The sequence below is a fragment of the Eubalaena glacialis genome, chromosome 10 (assembly GCF_028564815.1).
Source record: "Eubalaena glacialis isolate mEubGla1 chromosome 10, mEubGla1.1.hap2.+ XY, whole genome shotgun sequence".
Classification (NCBI taxonomy): Eukaryota; Metazoa; Chordata; class Mammalia; order Artiodactyla; family Balaenidae; genus Eubalaena; species Eubalaena glacialis.
The window spans coordinates 116,280,710-116,301,423 of NC_083725.1; the positions used below are offsets into that span (position 1 = coordinate 116,280,710).

The 20,714-nt window shown below is 46.1% G+C and overlaps 1 protein-coding gene across 1 annotated transcript; it reads right to left on the reverse strand.

The window, feature by feature from the left end:
* Window positions 1-285: 285 nt before the first annotated feature.
* MRPL11 (mitochondrial ribosomal protein L11) lies at window positions 286-3,339 on the reverse strand. The gene is made up of 5 exons (XM_061203818.1): window positions 2,989-3,339; window positions 2,518-2,613; window positions 2,000-2,093; window positions 1,756-1,915; window positions 286-566 (listed from the first exon to the last, which is right to left on the reverse strand). The coding sequence occupies exons 1-5, from the start codon at window positions 3,109-3,111 to the stop codon at window positions 461-463; spliced, it is 579 nt and encodes a 192-aa protein (XP_061059801.1). The 5' UTR covers window positions 3,112-3,339; the 3' UTR covers window positions 286-460.
* Window positions 3,340-20,714: the final 17,375 nt, after the last annotated feature.

Consider the following 20,714-nt stretch of genomic DNA (forward strand, 5'->3'; position numbering starts at 1 on the left):
TGATGGAAGCAGAAACAACATCTGCTGCCTCTGTACACCCAAGTCCAGCATACGTGCCCCACCTACCTTGCCCTTTCTCTCACCCTGGAAAATGGGAAAACACAGGATTTTCTGCTACCCTTGCCAATTCAGATCCTGGGCAGTCACTCTGCTTGGATGAGCCTCAGATCACACATCTGAGAAATGGCATGAAGACCCCTACTTCCTAGGGCAGCTTTTGTCTGTCCATGGTGGCTACTGTCAGTACTGGTCCCTTTCTCTGGGGTCCCAAGGCAGAAACTGACAGTGGGTGACAAAAGATGTTTATTCACGTTTGATCCTTTGATATAACCACACGTGCAAAAATACATAATTTAAAGTCAGAAAAATATAATCGGGTTGATGTGACCTCCCTTCCTCCCCTCTGGCCCAGCCTTCCCAACTGGCCCCCTTCAAAATCCTGGAGGGTGGGGGACAGGGGTCACTTCTTGGCAGCTTCTGCCTGGGCTGCCAAATCTGCCTCTTTCTGAGCAGCCAGGAACAGGGCTCGCTCCTTCTGGAAAGCTGCCAGCTCTTCTGAACTGAGGCTACAGGTACAGAAAAACAGACGGTAAGTGAAGGGCCGGTCACTGGTGGGGAGCTCACAGCACCATGTCACTGTCTCAGAACCCCTCTCCCCTCCTGGATGTCCCAGCCCCCATAGCTTTGCTCATCTGTTTCCTCTGCCAGAATTGCCACCTCACTATCACCTCTGCCTTTTACTCCTCTCTTAAGGCCCTACTCATCTTTCGAGGACGAGTACAGCTACACCCTAGTCCAAATTAACGTGCCCTTCCTCTGCGCCCCAAAACGTTTTGTAAAATGAAGTCATCAGGTGGTGCATGATTATCTCTTTCAGAGCAAGGATCAGATTCACTCACTTCTGTACTCCCAATACAAGTAAAGATCTGAGCAAAGTAAAGTCTATCCCTGTTCCACGCTTAACCCCACTCCTCTTGGGAAACAACCAACCGTCAGCCTTTGCATGGGGTGTGACACCAGCAGCAAGAGGCCAGCGAAGGGCTGAGTGTTGCCCCTGCTGTCGTCTGGCCAGAGGCTCTCCCACCCTACATCTCACTTCAAGGAAACAATTTCTGAGGCCATCTGAAGCCCCAGGAGGGGGCCTGCTGTTGGCCTCAGGATCAAGTCTGAATTTGAGAATCAACTAGTCCCTGTTTGGCTCACGTCCTACTATGTCCCATTCTGCCTCTAGTATTATATACCCAGATCACACTGAACTTCCTTGCTCCATTCCTTCACCTTACATCCTTCACAGGGACTTTTCTACTTCTTGGAATGCTTGCCCCAGTCCTTGACCTCACTTCCCAGGGCTCTGCTTAGATGTCAACTGCTCTGCAAAGCCTTCATTGACACACCAGGCAACCTACTCCCTGTTCTGAAGATACCTGTAGTTCCTTTTATCAGCACTGACCACCTGGCAGTATACTGCGCCATTTATGGATCTGCCTCCATCTCTGGACTGTGAGTTCCTTAGAAAGCAAGGTCAAGCATGGCTACCTCCTTCCTAGCTGCATCCAGCGTCCAGAACAATGCCTAACACATGATAGGTATTTAACAAGTATATTCCAAATGAATGAATGAGGCTCCCCACTCCCAAGAATATAAGATCCATTAACTCAGAAGCTGACTCTCCCACTCAGTGGGCCCTCAGCTTTGTCCCAGAGTCAAGAACTTTCCAGGCCCTCCCCTCACACTGAGCTTCCCCCGGAAACTCACTCCTTCACCACACGAATGCCCAGGGAACGGGCAGAGCCAATGATAGAGCGGACAACAGAGGACAGGGGCACATCCTGCAGGGCGAAGGCGTCATCCTGAGCTTTGACACGGGCGATCTCATACACGTGCTTCAGTGTCACTAGGCCTGCCACCTCTTTCCCTGGGAGCAAGGAACAAATAGCCCTTCAGGTGTCACTGCTTCCTTCCAGAGCCCAGAAACCCGGATGCCCACCCTGCCCCTTACCTGTGTGCCGGGCCCCCTTCTCAATCCCAGCAGCTGCCTTCAGGAAGTAGGAAACAGTGGGTTGGCCAATTTTGATTTCAAATGTCCTGTCAGGCTGAACGGAAAAAAGAAACATGAGAATCCTTCTTCCCACGTCCCCCAACCCCTGCTGCCCCAGCCCAGGGAACTTCTAACTTCCTGTACCCCCATTCCCTCAGCTCACCTTCCTTCCCTTTAACTGACAACAAAACCACAGAAAAAACAAATCTGCAACAAACATCCCTGTCCCTTCTATTCCAGGTCCAACTCTGCTCTGGAAGCCCCAGCAAGTTGGAGGGACAAAGGAAAGATCTGCAATACGGCAGCGCGGGTTCAGGAAAGATATGGCCTAGTCTCTACGGTATAAATGGGGAAAGTGGGGCCGGGTAACAGGAAAACACTTGCCCCAAGTTATGAGCAGAGTAGCAACCCCAGGTGACCAGCTCCAGGGCCTGGGGAGAATGAGAAGGAAACTGGGGATCAGAGTCCCGACTCCTCACCTTCACAAAAATCTTGGTAGGCAGAGGAATGCCTTCTTTGATGTCCTTGGTCTTCTCGTTGAACTCCTTACAGAACTGGTTGATGGAAACGCCTCGCTGTGAGGGAGGCATAGGGGTCAGCGTGAGGAGGAAGGGACGGCTTCCTTTCCCCCAGAGGCTCCATCCATTCTCTCCTCCGTCTTCACTTCCCTAAGCTCCCATTCTCTTTTCTCTACCCAGATCCAACTATCATTTTATGTGCCAGATGATTCGTATGTTTCATGCCTCTCTATCCTTACAACGGCTCGTTGACGAAGAACAGAGAAAGCTGAACCTCGAAGAGGCTGTGTAACTAACCCAAGCACATAAAACGTGTGGGCAGCAGAGCCGCGTTTTGAACCGAGGCCGCCCTGGCCCAGCCCGCACCCGCCACCCGCGTACTAGCTCCCACCCTCCGACGCCTCCCACGCCAGGTTCTTGCCGCGGCTGCACCTGACCCAGGACGGGGCCTAGTGGGGGCCCGGGCATAGCCTGGCCTGCCCGCACGATGGTCCGGATCACGCCGCCGGCCTCGGGCTTCCTGAGGGCCCGAGTGGCCCGGCTTAGCTTCGACATGAGGCGAAGTTCCCGGCCTTAGTTCATCTCAAGTCCACGGCAAGAGCTAAGGCTCCGGGCGCCGCCACCTTGGGTTAAAGGTCAAGGGTCCTCACGTTAGGGTAAGGCAGATGAAGCCAACAAATAGGGTTGATTCAGTCCTTCCGCTCTCCAACCAGTAAGACAAGGAGGATGAGATGAAGCGGAAAGAACTTTTAACTTGCTACCTTAAGATTGAGGAAGGACCCGAATGTCTCGGATACACACGTGCCTCCTGGAGGGCACACAGGCAGTGCCTCAGACGGCTAAACTGGCAGGTGGCCCTTAATATCCGCACTGCATTGTGGGTATGGTAGTTTTGACGGCGTATGCGAATCCCACAGCTTGCTATGTCCTGGGGCGCCATCTGCTGGACATGGTGATAATCCCTGGGTTGGAAAATAGCCTTTTTAGGAGTGGGGATCTCTTCACTTTCTGAGCCTGTTTCTTCACCTGTTGTTGAAAGGGAAGATGGTTAAGAGTACGGACCTTGGAAGTAAACTGCCTGGTTGCTTCTCTTGCTGGCTGTGAACTTGATCAACTTATTTAATTTATGCTCAGTTTACCCCTCTGCACAAGGATTATAATAGGTAGTACCTACCCCTGGGATTGTTGCGAGGATTGAGTCAGCAAAGTGCTTTAGAACAATACCTGACACCTAGTCAGCACGTGCTCTTCACTGTACAATAAGGACAAAACCTTGCAGAGCTCTTGTGAGGCTTAAGAGGCCCAGAACGTAGTTGATACATCACCTGTGTCCAATAAAATAAGCCAGCATCTTATTATTATTGTTGTTATTATTATTTTTAGCATTTGCTACATGTCAGGCACTGTGCTAAGAGCATTATTATCTCATTTAATCCTCACAATGGCATGAGGTAAGTTGTTTTATTATATACCCCCCTTTACAAATGAGAAATTGAGGCACAAAAAGAGGCCCTAAAACACCTACCCTGTATGTGACAGGGCTGGGAAAGAAATATGAGATTATCTGATTCTAGACCTTGTTCTGTTTACCACAAGTCTGTACTGCTGTAATCCCTGGTTAAATGATATAATCCATGTAAAATGATACGATCCATGTAAAACCACACTATAAACTGTGAGACACATAAACTTTATATTCTGCATTCGCATTGGACTCCCACTAAGTAAATGTGATTGCTCCTGTCTCTGAAGTCTATCAAGTTCTTATAACGCTCAGCCTCATTAACCTTCTCAAGACTCTGGAACCAAGAAGGCTCTTTGATTTACTAGCTGTAAAACCTGGGGCACAGTAATTAACCTCCCCGTGCTTCCGTTTCCTCACTAGTAACATGGGGCTGAATATAGTACCTACCTCACAGGAAATTAGTTAATTCAGGTAAAGCACATAGAAGAGGGCCTGGCCCAGAGCAAGCCAAGCTGGGTAGGATTTATCTCTGGGTGCCCCACATCACCCAACCTATATTTACAAATTTATTTACAAATAAAGAAATAAATCCTTCCTGAATGAAGGAATCAGGAAGCAAATGGGCATGGCAGGTGCTCAGGGAGCCAAGAATGTGGCCTGGCACAAACTGGGCTTCATTGGGTGCAATTTCCACTTCCTGTCAATGAAAGGACAGTTTTGATTATTCCAGCTCTTACGGATTATAAGGAAGCAACTCCCTAGTCTGCGTTTGGATATGTGGGAGGCCAGAGTGTTCAGTGGCGAAGATGAGCCCGGACAGGCAAGTGAGGACCGGATCTCACAGGCCTTGCCAGCTTGCTAAGGAGTGCAGGCTGTGCAGTAGGAAGCCATTGAAGAGTGTTAAGTATTTGCATCATATTTGCATTTTGAAAAGGTGACCCTGGCTTGGATGTGTAGAGGGATTGGAGGAGAGCAGGGATTGGATGCAGCGAGACCCATTAGGTCAGGGCAGTAAGATGGTGCAGAGATAATGGTAGCTTGGGACCAATCCAAGAGATACTTAGAATATAGAGTTTATTTTAGTCAACAAATGCCTGTGTAGTATGAAGTGTGTTCATCTTTATGAAGAGTAACTCATTTAAAAAAAAATAAATTTATTTATCTATTTATTTTTGGCTGCGTTGTGTCTTCGTTGCTGCACGCGGGCTTTCTCTAGTTGCGGTGAATGGGGGCTGCTCTTCATTGCAGTGTGCGGGCTTCTCATTGCGGTGGCTTCTCTTGTTGCAGAACATGGGCTCTAGGCGCGTGGGCTTCAGTAGTTGTGGCACAGGGCTCAGTAGTTGTGGCACACGGGCTTAGTGGCTCCGCGGCACGTGGGATCTTCCCGGACCAGGGCTCGAACCCGTGTCCCCTGCATTTGCAGGCGGATTCTTAACCACTGCGACACCAGGGAAGTCCAAGAGTAACTCATTTAAATCTCATTGCAATCCTATGAGGTATAGGTGCTATTATTATGCCCACTTTATAGATGAGGAAACTGAAGCACAGAGAGGTTAAGTTACTTGTCCAAACTCACACTGCTGGAAAGTGGCAGTGTCAGGATTTGAACCCAGACTGTTTGGCTCTAAGGATTTGTGCACTTGACCATTCCCTAGGCTGCCACACAAATCAGCAGAAGTTAGTGCTTGATGGGTAATTTGTGGAAGGAGGGGGAGAGAAGCATCACGAGTGATGCCCAGAATTCTGGCCTGAATAATCATGCAAATGAATGATTAGGCCTTTCACTTTTAACGCTGGAGACACAGGAGTTGTAGGTTCAGGTAGAAGACAATGAGTTGAGTTTGGGTGTGTCTGTGTGACACCCATCTGAAGGGTATGATCTGGGAGAGAAGCAGACAGGAACACTGGCTTCTGTAACACAGAGACTGGTAGTCTTTGAGGCCAGGGCCAGGAGTGAGATTGCCTGGGGTGGAGAGAAGAGACGACAAGAGAACTCGCATTTAAAGAGTGAAAAGAAGAGTGACTTCCTCAGCGGTCCAGAGGTTAAGACTCCTCACTTCCACTGCAGGGGTTACAGATTCGATCCTTGGTCGGGGAACTAAGTAAGATCCCATATGCTGCGTGGTGCGGCCAAAGATTTTTTAAAAATAAATAAAACAAAATAAAGAGTGAATGGACTTCCCTGGTGGCACAGTGGTTAAGAATCTGCCTGCAAATGCAGGCGACACGGGTTCGAGCCCTGGTCCGGGAAGATCCCACATGTCGTGGAGCCACTAAGCCCGCGCTCCACAACTACTGAGCCTGCGCTCTAGAGCCTGTGCTTCGCAACAAGAGAAGCCACCGCAATGAGAAGCCCATGCACCACAATGAAGAGTAGCCCCCACTCATTGCAACTAGAGAAAAGCCTATACGCAGCAACGAAGACCCAACACAACCAAAAATAAATAAATTAATTAAAATAAATAAAAAAATAAAGAGTGAAAAGAAGAGAAGGAGTGAGCAAAGGAAACGGAGAAGGAGCAGTTACAGAGTTGGGAGGAAGAGAAGGAGAGTGAGGCATCCCTGCAGCTGCAGGAGAAGAGTCAGAGAAAAAGGAAATGAGAAAGTGGAGATCAAGCTAAAACTGAGTCTGTATCCCACGGAAAATGGAAAAGCCTGGACAAAATATTTGTGGGTGGGGGCTTTGCAGACCCCCAAAGTACACAGTATCAAAGATTCACTGGGCTGCAAGAGGAAAGAGGAAAGAGGGATAGAGTGACAAGTAGAGGCATGTAGAAGGTCCCAGCTGGAAAAGCCCATAGCCTGCTTCTCAGGTGGGTTAATGAATCCCAGAAAAGCAGGTGAGGGCAGGAATAGGGGGTGGCTACTCCCATTCCCCAGGGAAGCAGGAAGACCCGGGGAGGGAGCAGCTGTGCAGTGACCATGGAAGGCTTGGCAGAAATGCCTGTGTCCTTGTGTGGCAGAAAAGCTCCTATGTTTTGAAGCATGACAGGAAGAGAGCAGGAAGCCACCAGTCCTGCAGGCAAAGGCTGACAATGTAGAGGCCTTCTCAGGGTGCGGGTCCCGTCAGGCCATCTCACTGGGGACCTGTGTGAACAGACAGCATTGGGTGCCGAGTGCATCCTGCTGGGGGAAAGGGAAGGGATTCTGAATTTCCATCAATGGAAACAGAGATGAAGTTGAGTTAAAGAAAAGTAAAGTTCTGCATTTTACACGCGGAAGTATGGACCGAGATCTGTACCTGTCACACGCAAACAACGCTTGGCCCCATGCCTGGTACCCTGGGGGCGCCCAGGGGCGTCGTGGAGGAGCAGCCAGAGAAGGGGGAAGGCAGAGAGAGAAGGAGTTGGCTGCGCTTCCTTCAACTTTTTTTTTTTCCTTTTTTCTTTTTTTTTGGCCACACGGCGCAGCTTGAGGGATCTTAGTTCCCTGACCAGAGATCGAACCCCGGGCCCCTGGCAGTGAGAGCACAAAGTCCTAACCACTGGACTGCCAGGGAATTGCCAGGGCTCCCGTCAACTTTGATTGCAGACGTGGGGCATTAGGGACCTAGAACTACCCGCATAGAGTCCGCCCCCTCCCTAAGGCCCCACATTCAAATTGTCCGCAAGTCCCGCCCACTTATGTCCCTACAGCTCCCACCCATTCTGCCATCCCCTCTGTGGCTGCCCGGAGAGTAGGGCTGACAGCCAGGTTCTCACTCTCCCGACACACACATACACACTTCTCGCCAGCTATGTGAATTCAGGCAAGTCCCTTCACCTCTCTGGGCCTCAGTTTTCTCAACTGTGAAATAAGAATAATGAAGATACCTACCAGACAGGACCGTTGAGAGAATTCAGTGAGATTAGCCAGGTTGGGTGCTTAGCTCAGGCTGGCACAGGGCCTATGGTAAGCACTCTATGGAAGTTAACGATTATTATTGTCAGTTCAGCCTTCATCTTTCCTGGGCTGGATGCTCTATGGGCCCCTCTATGGGCTCTCTGCCTCCATTCTTGCCCCTCCGATCTAGCCTCTCCAACTTGGCCAGTGTCAGGCCCTTGTGTAAATCTTGTCATTGGCACCTACAGCTTCTTTTCCCTACAGTGTAGCTCTCCGTCCATCTGAGACACTCATTAAAATGCATCTTCCTGGGATTCTCCATCCAGGGGTACCTGTACTTTTCACAGAGCCCAGGGGACCCTGCTGAGACTCCTTACCCTACAAGCTAAAGTCTACACTTGTTGGTGTAGATGGGATTCAAGGCCCCACTAACCTCTCTAACCTGCTGCTCCCTACCTCACACCTACCATCCAGTCACACCAGTGAGCACACCCTTCCCTGTCACCCTGTGCCCTCCTGTCTGTGCATATACGTACCTGGATACTCTTTCTCCCCTTTTCTTCTTGGCTCCCTCTGCCTGCCTCCACCTCAGGAAGGTGACTGTTATGGGATGAATAATCTCCCCCTGAAAGTAATATGTTGCAAGCCTAACCCCCACTACCTCAAAATGTGACTGTATATGGAAATAGGGCCTTTAAAGGGGTGATTAAGTCAAAATGAGGCCTTAATCCAATCTGACTGGTGTCCTTTAAGAAGAGGAAATTTGGACACGTAGAGAGACAGCAGGGATGCGTGTGCAGAGAAAAGACCATGTGAAGACGCAGGGAGAAGGGGGCCACCTGTAAGTCATGGGGGGAGGCCTCAGGAGAAACCAGACCTGCTGACCTCTTGATCTTAAGCAGGGCTTATTTCAAACTAGGGTTGTGACCTATAAGTGGGTTATGAAATTGATTTTGTGAGTTCAACCAGCATTTTTAACAAAAAAGAACAAAACAGAAAATAGCAGAGTACATCACATGGAGTAAAGGTACGTATTATCTCATGGAACCTGTGTTTCCCTTGTGTGTGTGTTGGGCCACAATGAAAATGTATTTCTTTTTTCTTTTTTTTTAAAAGTTAGTTGTAACTCATTTTCTTTTTCTTGGCCTCACTGTTCCCCTACCAGGGATCACACCCAGGCCCCGGCCAGTGGAAGCGCAGAGTCCTAACCACTGGACCGCCAGGGAATTCCTGAAAATGTATTTCTTACTTGCTCATGGCCAAAATATATAGAAAGTCATTGCAGTGGCCTGGATGACCCTCAAAAATAGTGTCGCACCTTGTTCATTTCTGTGTTTCTGTTGCAAAATAAACTAAGGCATATCAAAATTTTTAAGAGTTTATTTGAGCATAATATCATTCAAATTGGGCAGCATCCAATCTAGCAGATAGAAAGGAGCTCAGAGGAGCAGTACAAAATGAAGGACTTCTATAGGCAGAAGGGAGCAGGAACAAGGAGGTTATAAGAGGCAAAAAAGTGGGTTGGTTATTGCAAGGTCACCTTCCTTTAGGGGACGGCAGGGATCTATCAGGGGTCTCACTAGTGCTGATCAGGTGATTTCTGTTGACTGGTTTAAGATTCAGGGAGAGTGGATATTGTAATTAAGTCTGGTGATGTGAGACTTAGCATAAGTGACTCCACTTTGGGCCTGTTGTCTTGTTTTTCAAACAAGTCCAATGCCCAACCTAGCACCTGGCAGGTCTATGTGGTTAGGTCTTTGGGAAATACTTGTGGGGCAAATGCAACGATCCTTGCATATATTACCTCCTCTACTTTGGTTACCAGAGAGTAGGTTCTTGTCTCATCACAGAAAGAATTCAGAGATGAGACACGGAGGCCAACAAAGCAAAGCGAGGATTTATTAAGCAATAGTACACTCTCAGGAGGGAGAGAAGGCAGGCTCAGGCGAGCAGCTGCCCTGAGTTTCTTTGGCAAGCTGGTTATACGGGGTGTGAAAATGACTGGGCAGAATATTCATTGAGTAGGGAGGGGTTTTGGTTCATATTGCCTGAATTTCATCCCAGTTCCACCTTCCCAAGGGGAGGAGGGATTTTTACCCTTATTTGGTCTTGATCGGAAGTGTCATGGCGTCTTCATGGGTACTTCTTGGTGCAACACAGGTGTCATGGTGTGTGATGGGTACTTCTTATTTGCCAGGCTAATTTTATTGTAATGAGGGGATAGTGAGCAAAAGGTTACATTCAGATGCCGGAGATTCTCTCTTTCTTTGTTGGCCTCTAGGACCCCTGTCATTCACAAGATACATGGTTTCTGGACCTGGCCTCTGCTCCCCTTTCTCTGTTCATATCTAGCTAACTGCCTGCTCGAATACTTCCACCTCTGTAACCCTAGTCTCAGCACCAAAATCTTTCACCTGGATGAGAACAGCCTCCAACAGGTGTCTGCTTCCACTTTGGCTCCTCTGCAGGCCCTCCTTCAGCAGCCAAAAGGGGTCTTTCTAAAGCTTGTCAGGTTTTGTCACCCCAAAGTCATCATGCCACTCACCTACTCCAGTGACTTTCCACTGGAACCCAATTGAAATCCTAATTCCTTATCTGCCCTATAAGGCCCTTCTCCTCCCTCCCTCCCTCATTCCACTCCAGCCACACTGACCTCCTTGTTCTTTGTGATACTGTGATTTATGATGAGGAATATATACAATCGCCCCTCAGCATCCACGGGGATTGGTTTCAGGCCCCCTCCACCCTACCTCACCCTCCCCTCCGCAGATACCAAAATCCAAGGATGTTCAAGTCTCTTATACAAAATGGCATAGTGTTTGCATATAGCGCACACACATCCTCCCATATACTTTAACGTACTTATAATACCTAATACAATGTAAATGCTATGTAAGTAGTTGTAAATACAATGTAAATATTATATAAATAGTTGCTGGTGCAAGGCTAATTTAAGTTTTGCTTTTTGGAACTTTCTGGAATTTCTAAAAAAAAATATTTTCAGCTCCAGATTCGCTGAATCCGTGGATGTGGAATCCAGGTAGGTCTTTATCCCTGTTCCTGGTACAGAGCTCCTAAAACCCTTGGAATTTCCTAAGTGATAAGAGCCATAAAGGTGAAAGGAGAGTCTTTTGTTATTCATAATAATCCCCTTTCAACAACTGGTGACTTTATGTTAATGAGGTGATTTTCTGAAAACCCCTAGGTAACCATAGGATAGGGACTGGTTGCCAGGGAGACCAACCACGTGACTAGAGGATTGGAACTTTCAGACCCATCCCCCAACCTCTGACCTCTGGGTAGGGGAAAAGGGATAAAGAGTTGACTTAATCACTGATAGCCAATGATTTAATCAATCATGCCTACTTAATGAAGCCTCCATAAAACCCCAAAAGGACAGGGTTCTGAGAATTTCCTGTTGGTGTGAAGCTGCTGGGAGGGTCTTGTCCCTGGAAACTCCATGGCCCATCCCCATACCTTGCCCTGTGCAGTCTCTTCCTTCTGGCTGTTCATTTGTACCCTTTGAAATATTCTTTGTAATAAACTGCAATCGTATAAGTAAACTGTTTTCCTGAGTTATGTGAGCAGTTTTAGCAAATGATGGAACCCAAGGAGTAGGTTGTGGAAACTTTTTATTTTTTTAAGTTTTTTTTATTGAATTTTTGAATTTTATTTTATTTTTTTATACAGCAGGTTCTTATTAGTCATCAATTTTTTTTTTTTTTAATTTATTTATTTATTTTTGGCTGTGTTGCGTCTTCGTTTCTGTGCGAGGGCTTTCTCCAGTTGCGGCGAGCGGGGGCCACTCTTCATCGCGGTGCGTGGGCCTCTCACTGTCACGGCCTCTCCTGTTGCGGAGCACAGGCTCCAGACGCACAGGCTCAGTAGTTGTGGCTCACGGGCCTAGCCGCTCTGCGGCATGTGGGATCTGCCCGGACCGGGGCACGAACCCGTGTCCCCTGCATCGGCAGGCAGACTCTCAACCACTGTGCCACCAGGGAAGCCCAGTCATCAATTTTATACACATCAGTGTATACATGTCAATCCCAATCTCCCAATTCAACCCACCCCCTCCCACCCCCCCTTCCACTTTCCCCCCTTGGTGTCCATACATTTGTTCTCTACATCTGTGTCTCAATTTCTGCCCTGCAAACCGGTTCATCTGTACCATAGTTCTAGGTTCCACATATATGCGTTAATATAAGATATTTGTTTTTCTCTTTCTGACTTACTTCACTCTGTACGACAGTCTCTAGATCCATCCACGTCTCTACAAATGACCCAATTTCATTCCTTTTTATGGCTGAGAAATATTCCATTGTATATATGTACCACATCTTCTTTATCCATTTGTCTGTCAGTAGGCATTTAGGTTCCTTCCATGACCTGGCTATTGTAAATAGTGCTGCAATGAACATTGGGGTGCATGTATCTTTTTGAATTATGGTTTTCTCTGGGTATATGCCCAGCAGTGGGATTGCTGGGTCATATGGTAATTTTATTTTTAGTTTTTTAAGGAACCTCCATACTGTTCTCCATAGTGGCTGTATCAATTTGCATTCCCACCAACAGTGCAAGAGGGTTCCCTTTTCTCCACACCCTCTCCAGCATTTGTTGTTTCTAGATTTTCTGATGATGCCCATTCTAACTGGTGTGAGGTGATACCTCATTGTAGTTTTGATTTGCATTTCTCTAATAATTAGTGATGTTGAGCAGCTTTTCATGTGCTTCTTGGCCATCTGTATGTCTTCTTTGGAGAAATGTCTATTTAGGTCTTCTGCCCATTTTTTGATTGGGTTGTTTGTTTTTTTAATATTGAGCTGCATGAGCTGTTTATATATTTTGGAGATTAATTCTTTGTCCGTTGATTAGTTAGCAAATATTTTCTCCCATTCTGAGGGTTGTCTTTTCGTCTTGTTTGTAGTTTCCTTTGCTTTGCAAAAGCTTTTAAGTTTCATTAGGTCCCATTTGTTTATTTTTGTTTTTATTTCCATTACTCTAGGAGGTGGATCAAAAAAGATCTTGCTGTGATTTATGTCAAAGAGCATTCTTCCTATGTTTTCCTCTAAGAGTTTTATAGTGTCCAGTCTTACATTTAGGTCTCTAATCCATTTTGAGTTTATTTTTGTGTGTGGTGTTAGGGAGTGTTCTAATTTCATTCTTTTACATGTAGTTGTCCAGTTTTCCCAGCACCACTTATTGAATAGACTATCTTTTCTCCATTGTATAGCCTTGCCTCGTTTGTCACAGATTAGTTGACCATAGGTGTGTGGGTTTATCTATGGGCTTTCTATCCTGTTCCATTGATCTATATTTCTGTTTTTGTGCCAGTACCATATTGTCTTGTTTACTGTAGCTTTGTACCATAGTCTGAAGCTAGGGAGTCTGATTCCTCCAGCTCCGTTTTCCTCCCTCAAGACTGCTTTGGCTATTCGGGGTCTTTTGTGTCTCCATACAAATTTTAAGATTTTTTTGTTCTAGTTCTGTAAAAAATGCCACTGGTAATTTGATAGGGACTGCATTGAATCTGTAGATTGCTTTGGGTAATATAGTCATTTTCACAATATTGATTCTTCCAATCCAAGAACATGGTATATCTCTCTGTCTGTTTGTGTCATCTTTGATTTCTTTCATCAGTGTCTTATAGTTTTCTGCATACAGGGCTTTTATCTCCCTAGGTAGGTTTATTCCTAGGTATTTTATTCTTTTTGTTGCAATGGTGAATGGGATTGTTTCCTTAATTTCTCTTTCTGATCTTTCGTTCTTAGTGTATAGGAATGCAAGAGATTTCTGTGCATTAATTTTGTATCCTGCAACTTTACCAAATTCATTGATTAGCTCTAGTAGTTTTCTGGTGGTATCTTTAGGATTCTCTATGTATAGTATCATGTCATCTGCAAACAGTGACAGTTTTACTTCTTCTTTTCCAATTTGAATTCCTTTTATTTCTTTTTCTTCTCTGCCGCGGCTAGGACTTCCAAAACTATGTTGAATAATAGTGGTGAGAATGGACATCCTTGTCTTGTTCCTGATCTTAGAGGAAATGCTTTCAGTTTTTCACCATTGAGAATGATGTTTGCTGTGGGTTTGTCGTATTTGGCCTTTATTATGTTGAGGTAGGTTCCCTCTATGCCCACTTTCTGGAGAGTTTTTATCATAAATGGGTGTTGAATTTTGTCAAAAGCTTTTTCTGCATCTATTGAGATGATCATATGGTTTTTATTCTTCAAATTGTTAATATGGTGTATCACATAGATTGATTTGCGTATATTGAAGAATCCTTGCATCCCTGGGATAAATCCCACTTGATCATGGTGTATGATCCTTTTAATGTGTTGTTGGATTCTGTTTGCTAGTATTTTGTTGAGGATTTTTGCATCTATATTCATCAGTGATGTTGGTCTGTAATTTTCTTTTTTTGTAGTATCTTTGTCTGGTTTTAGTATCAGGGTGATGGTGGCCTCATAGAATGTGTTTGGGAGTGTTCCTTCCTCTGCAATTTTTTGGAAGAGTTTGAGAAGAATGGGTGTTAGCTCTTCTCTAAATGTTTGATAGAACTCACCTGTGAAGCCATCTGGTCCTGGACTTTTGTTTGTTGGAAGATTTTTAATCACAGTTTCAATTTCATTACTTGTGATTGGTCTGTTCATATTTTCTATTTCTTCCTGGTTCAGTCTTGGAAGCTTATACCTTTCTAAGAATTTGTCCATTTCTTCCAGGTTGTCCATTTTATTGGCATAGAGTTGCTTGTAGTAGTCTCTTAGGATGTTTTGTATTTCTGCAGTGTCTGTTGTAACTTCTCCTTTTTCATTTTTAATTTTATTGATTTGAGTCCTCTCACTCCTTTTCTTAATGAGTCTGGTTAATGGTTTATCAATTTTGTTTATCTTCTCAAAGAACCAGATTTTAGTTTTATTGATCTTTGCTATTGTTTTCTTTGTTTCTATTGCATTTATTTCTGTTCTGATCTTTATGATTTCTTGCCTTCTACTAACTTTGGGTTTCATTTGTTCTTCTTTCTCTAGTTCCTTTAGGTGTAAAGTTAGATTGTTTATTTGAGATTTTTCTTGTTTCTTGAGGTAGGCTTGTATTGCTATAAACTTCCCTCTTAGAACTGCTTTTGCTGCATCCCATAGGTTTTGGATTGTCGTGTTTTCATTGTAATTTGTCTCTAGGTATTTTTTGATTTCCTCTTTGATTTCTTCAGTGATCTCTTGGTTATTTAGTAACGTATTGTTTAGCTTCCATGTGTTTGTGTTTTTTGTGATTTTTTTCCCTGTAATTGATTTCTAATCTCATAGCATTGTGGTCAGAAAAGATGCTTGATATGATTTCAGTTTTCTTAAATTTACCGAAGCTTGATCTGTGACCCAAGATGTGATCTATCCTGGAGAATGTTCCATGTGCACTTGAGAAGAAAGTGTAACCTGCTGTTTTTGGATGGAATGTCCTATAAATATCAATTAAATCTATCTGGTCTATTGTGTCATTTAAAGCTTGTGTTTCTTTATTAATTTTCTGCCTGGATGATCTGTCCATGGTGTAAGTGAGGTGTTAAAGTCCCCCGCTATTATTGTGTTACTGTTGATTTCCTCTTTTATAGCTGTTAGCAGTTGCCTTATGTATTGAGGTGCTCCTATGTTGGGTGCATATATATTTATAATTGTTATATCTTCTTCTTGGATTGATCCCTTGATCATTGTGTAGTGTCCTTGTCTCTTGTAACATTCTTTATTTTAAAGTCTATTTTATCTGATATGAGTATTGCTACTCCAGCTTTCTTTTGATTTCCTTTTGCATGGAATATCTTTTTCCATCCCCTCACTTTCAGTCTGTATGTGTCCCTAGGTCTGAAGTGGGTCTCTTGTAGACAGCATATATATGGGTCTTGTTTTTGTATCCATTCAGTGAGACTTTGTCTTTTGGTTGGAGTATTTAATCCATTCACGTTTAAGGAAATTATCGATATGTATGTTCCTATTACCTTTTTCTGTTCATTGTGGTGCATGGGCCTCTCATTGTGGTAGCTTCTCTCGTTGTGGAGCACAGGTTCTGGGCGCATGGGCTTCAGTAGTTGTGGCTCATGGGCTCTAGACTGCAGGCTCAGTAGTTGTGGCGCACCGGCTCAGTTGCTCCGCGGCATGTGAGGTCTTCCCGGACCAGGACTCAAACCCGTGTCCCCTGCACTGGCAGGTGGATTCTTAACCACTGCGCCACCAGGGACGCCCCTGAACCAACTCATCTTATTTTTAACATTTTTATTATAAAATACAATAAACAAACCAAAAGCTCATACAACATAAATGTACAGCTTAACAAACATTAGACGAGCACTCAGGTGAGTGTCACTCTGTCAAGACACCAAACAGCAAACTGGACAGCACCCCAGACAGCATCCCAGAGCGGAGTGCCCGCTCTTCTCCTTCCAGCCTGATTTTCATGGTGTTAACTTCCTTGCCTTTCTAATTAGTTTTACCACCAAAGTAAGCATCTTGAACTGACATAGCTTAGTTTGGACTATTTTTGAGATTTATATCAATATAATTATAGAGTATGATTATATAATTAATATAATCAATATAATTATATAATTATAGAGTATGAATTCTGCTGTTTAGCTTCTTTTGCTCAATGTTATGTTGGGTTTTTTTTGCTTGTTTTGTTTTGTTCTATTTTGTTCTTTTTTAGTAAAAGCTATATTGAGATATAATTCACATATCATACAATTCACCAATTTAAAGTGTACAGCTTAGTGGTTTTTGGTATGTTCACGGATACATGTAACCATCACCACAGTCAATTTTGGAACATTTTCATTACCTCAAAGAGAAACTCATACACTTTAGCTATCACCCCTCATTCCACCATCCCTCCCTGGCTAAATAAGCACTAATCCACTTTCTGTCTATAGATTTTCCTATTCTGATATTTCTTATAAATGAAATCATACAATATGCAGTGTTTTGTGACTGACTTCTTTCACTTAGCATAATGTTTTCAAGGTTGTAGCATATATCAGTACTTTGTTCCTTTTTATGGCTGAATAATATTCCATTGTATAGGTATACTACATTTTGTTTATCCATTCAACAATTGATGAACACTTGGGTTGTCCATGTTTTGGCTATTATGAATAATGCTACCATAAACATGTGTGTAAAAGTTTTTGTGTGGACATATGTTTTCATTTCTCTTGGGCCTATCCCTAGGAGTGGAATTGCTGGGTCACATGGTAACTATGTTTAACTGTCGGAAGCAATGCTGGACTATTTTCCCGAGTGACTGCAGCATTTTACAATCCCACAATCAGTGTGTGAGGGTGCCGATTTCCCCACATCCTGACAACACCTGCCTGTTTTTTTTCCTAGTCTATGTGTCATTCTTTCCTGTCGGAAACTGAAGATTTTAGATAATATATTGTGGCACCTTGGCATTCGCCACCCCACAAGGGCTTACTATTGTTATTTGCTTGTTTAGTGACTGGGTGGATTATTTTAGTGAAGTCCATCCCCCTTTCCCACAGCCTGAGTTTAAAGCCTCTGTCCTTGGTCCTCAGTTTGCATGCCCGCCCGCAGTCACCTGGGATGACAGTGATTTGGGCAGAGCTCTCCTTGACTGACTCTTTCCCTGACCACAACCAGCTGTTAAACTCCACTCATTGCCAGCTGAGTTCTCTATTGTTTTCAACAATGTCCTAGAACATAAATTGTTCCACAAGCTGATCCAATCAAGTTTAGACTCTGAAGGAATAGGGTTTGGATCCCTAAATCTATCTGAGGGGTCTGTCTTTTCCCAGCCCCACGCTTCTATCTACAACAAGGCCTCAAAGGCACAGCTCAGCATCTTAGCTCCTCCTTAGCCATTCCTCTGCAAATCTCTTAGCCCAGAAAGAGTCTGTTGTTGGTTTGTTTGTTTGTTTGTTTGTTTTCAACATCCTTTCTTCACTAGATGCACAAATATTCTTCCAAACTGTTTATGCCACCCCTGTCTCTGGGCACTTGAACCCAAGAATTGAAGAAATACAGGCTGTATCTTGTTCCTTTCTTTGTCTCCTTTTTAAAAAGCAATAGGGTCGGGACTTCCCTGGTGGCGCAGTGGTTAAGAATCCGCCTGCCAATGCAGGGGACACGGGTTTGAGCCCTGGTCCGGGAAGATCCCACATGCCACGGAGCAACTAAGCCGGTGCGCCACAACTACTGAGCCTGCGCTCTAGAGCCCACGTGCCACAACTACTGAGCCTGCATGCTGCAACTACTGAAGTCCACATGCCTAGAGCCCGTGCTCTGCAACAAGAGAAGCCACCACAATGAGAAGCCCGCACACCGCAGCAAAGATTAGCCCCCGCTGGCCTAAGACCCAACGCAGCCAAAAAAAAGAAGCAATAGGGTCAAGATCTAGATTGAAGAGAGAAGGGAGGGGCTGAACAAAAAGGTTTTCAAAACAATACTGCACATTTTTATCCCACTTCAGGAAGGTACTATTATTATTCCCATTTTATAAATACAGGAAGTGACGCCTAGAGAGATTAAGAAGCTGGAGTTCTTTTTTTTTTTTTTTTTAATATTTATTTATTTATTTGGCTGCACTGGGTCTTAGTTGCAGCACGCAGGATCTTTTAGTTGCGGCATGTGGGACCTGGTTCCCTGACCAGGGATCAAACCCAGGCCCCCCTGCATTGGGAGCACGGAGACTTTGCCACTGGACCACCAGGGAAGTTCCGAAGCTGGAGTTCTTAGGACAGAGCATGGGCCTTAGAGCCAGAAGCCAAGGCTGGGACTTGAGAATCTGTGTCTGTTGGTGGTGTTTCAACTCACCCTTCCTCTCCCTGACCTGGACAATGCAATGCTTCAATCAGGCTCATCACATGCTCCCAGAGGTCCTTCCTGGTCTGGCTGTACCCACCATGCAGCTCCAAGCCCAGTGCTCTACCACAGGAGAAATCTCTGCCTCCTGGGACAAAGACTTGGAACCTCTCTTAGCCCTTCCTGCAGTCTGGTGTCAGGTCGTAGCACGGGGGCTCTGGTCAAACGTCATTTCCATACTTGCCTGGCTGTGTGACCTGGCTGCCCCCCACCTCCAGCCTCACTCTTCTCATCTGTAAACTGGGAATTCTAATAGTAATTCAGTACATGTTCACAGAGGGCCTGCTCTGGCAGAAAATGTGCTGGAAGCTGGGAGTGCAAAGGGGAGTAAGACTGTCCCAGTGTCCCTGTGTCCTATTATGGCTGTGCATACCTGGCATGCAGGTGGGCATACTGTAGGCAGTCAGGGATGGAAGCTACCCTGTGGTGCAGGATTTGTATGCCCTGCTGCCGGCAGCTCAGCAGTCCAGCCTGCCCTGTGGTGGCCTCTCAGGGAGTTTCTCTTTGATTAATGAGTGCTTTTGTCCTCAAAGGGTGTGCTGTCAGCTGCTTTCTTGTTTCATCTGGCTGCTGGGGCCCCAGAACAGTTGGCAAAGCAGTTGGTATCTTGGACTATTTTTAGGTGGCGGAGTTAGTGGTGTGTGTGGATGTGGTGGGGCCCAGGAGGAGTCTTGGAGACTGGCAGCTTCATAAGCAACAAGTTGGGGAGACGAAGGGGAAGTGTGTCCCCTCTCAGGAATGTGTGGGCAAACTTTCACTTATCCTTCTTGATTGGGGCCAAAGGTGGCCTCCTCTGTGCAGCCTTCCTTGATTTCCTCAATAAAACATGCACTCCAAAGATGCAAATTAAAGGTCCACCCTCTGGCCTTCCCCCAGCTCTTGGTTATAGTTCCAAACAGACCAAGAGATAATGAGCTCTAGGGATCTTATCTGATGCATCTCTGGGTCTCTCTGGCTCTGCACCTCTGAGTGCTGTCCAGCCTTCCCAAGTCACAACAAGAAGGTATAGAAGTTAGGAGTCCAGACTTTGGAGTCACATAGCTGAGATCCACTCTTGGGCCCTTTCTAGGAAAATAACCACGACCAAGTCAGGTTCCTAAATCTCTGTTTTCTCATCTGTAAAATGGGTGATTATAGTGCCTGTCTCCCAAGAATTAAAGGGCTTATTTTGTTCAAAGCACAGCACATAGCACCTGGCACAGACTGACAGACGAGATCTCTTGCAAGCCCAGGACCGGAGGGGACTGCAAACCCCAAAAGGTTCCCATTCCCTTTGCGGCATCTCAGGTGGTGTGTGCAAGCTGGCGGGAGAGAGGGAGGCGTTCCTAGACACCTGGGGGGCCCAGAGTCAGCCGGAGGTTGCACAGCGAGAAAGCAGCCGAGCTTGTGGGGGGAAGGCAGGTCTGCGACTGGAGTCAAACGCGGCGGCTTTCCTCTGCCTTCCTGCTGACGCACACCCCCTCCTCCGCCTCCTCTAGTATTTTCCTTCTCTCTCCTTCCCGCCCCTGCCTCTCTCCTCTAATTCCGCGGCTTCCCCATCTGGGAGGCGAGTTCTCGGGCAGGAGGTGGAGAGTCCCTGGCCTAAGGTGGGGAAAGGGGCCTCCAGCCCAGTGGGAAGGTCCTAGACCGCGGTGGGGGAGGGGGCGCCAGGGTCTCAAGGAGAACCCGGGAGTCCCCAGAAATGAGGGCGGGGTCAGGGGAGCCCGAACTGGGGGAGGGGTCTCGTAGACTACCTGAGAGTCCCGGAGCTGGCGAAGTTGGGCGGGGGCGTTCCCAAAATAGAATGGTGGGCGGGGCTTCCAAGGGCCCGAAGGCGGGGCCCTATAAGGGGCGTGGCCTCCTGAGAAAGGGCGGGGCTCCGCCGACTGGGGAAGAGCTTCGCCGCAAGGGGCGGGGTCTTGAGTGGGGGCGGGGCTTCCACGGGGCGGGGCATAAGCACAGGGGGCGGAGCGTGGCTGTTGGCGCCCGTACCCCTCCCCCGGCTCCGGGTGTCTCCGTGACGAGGCAGC

Bases quoted from the DNA above. Each gene is read 5' to 3' on its own strand.
- MRPL11 (XM_061203818.1), bottom strand. From the start codon at position 3,111: ATGTCGAAGCTAAGCCGGGCCACTCGGGCCCTCAGGAAGCCCGAGGCC. The intron at 2,094-2,517 runs GTGAGGAGTCGG...TTTTCCGTTCAG, and splicing joins CTACCAAGATTTTTGTGAAG to CCTGACAGGACATTTGAAAT. The intron at 567-1,755 runs GTGAGTTTCCGG...CTGTACCTGTAG, and splicing joins GGCATTCGTGTGGTGAAGGA to CCTCAGTTCAGAAGAGCTGG.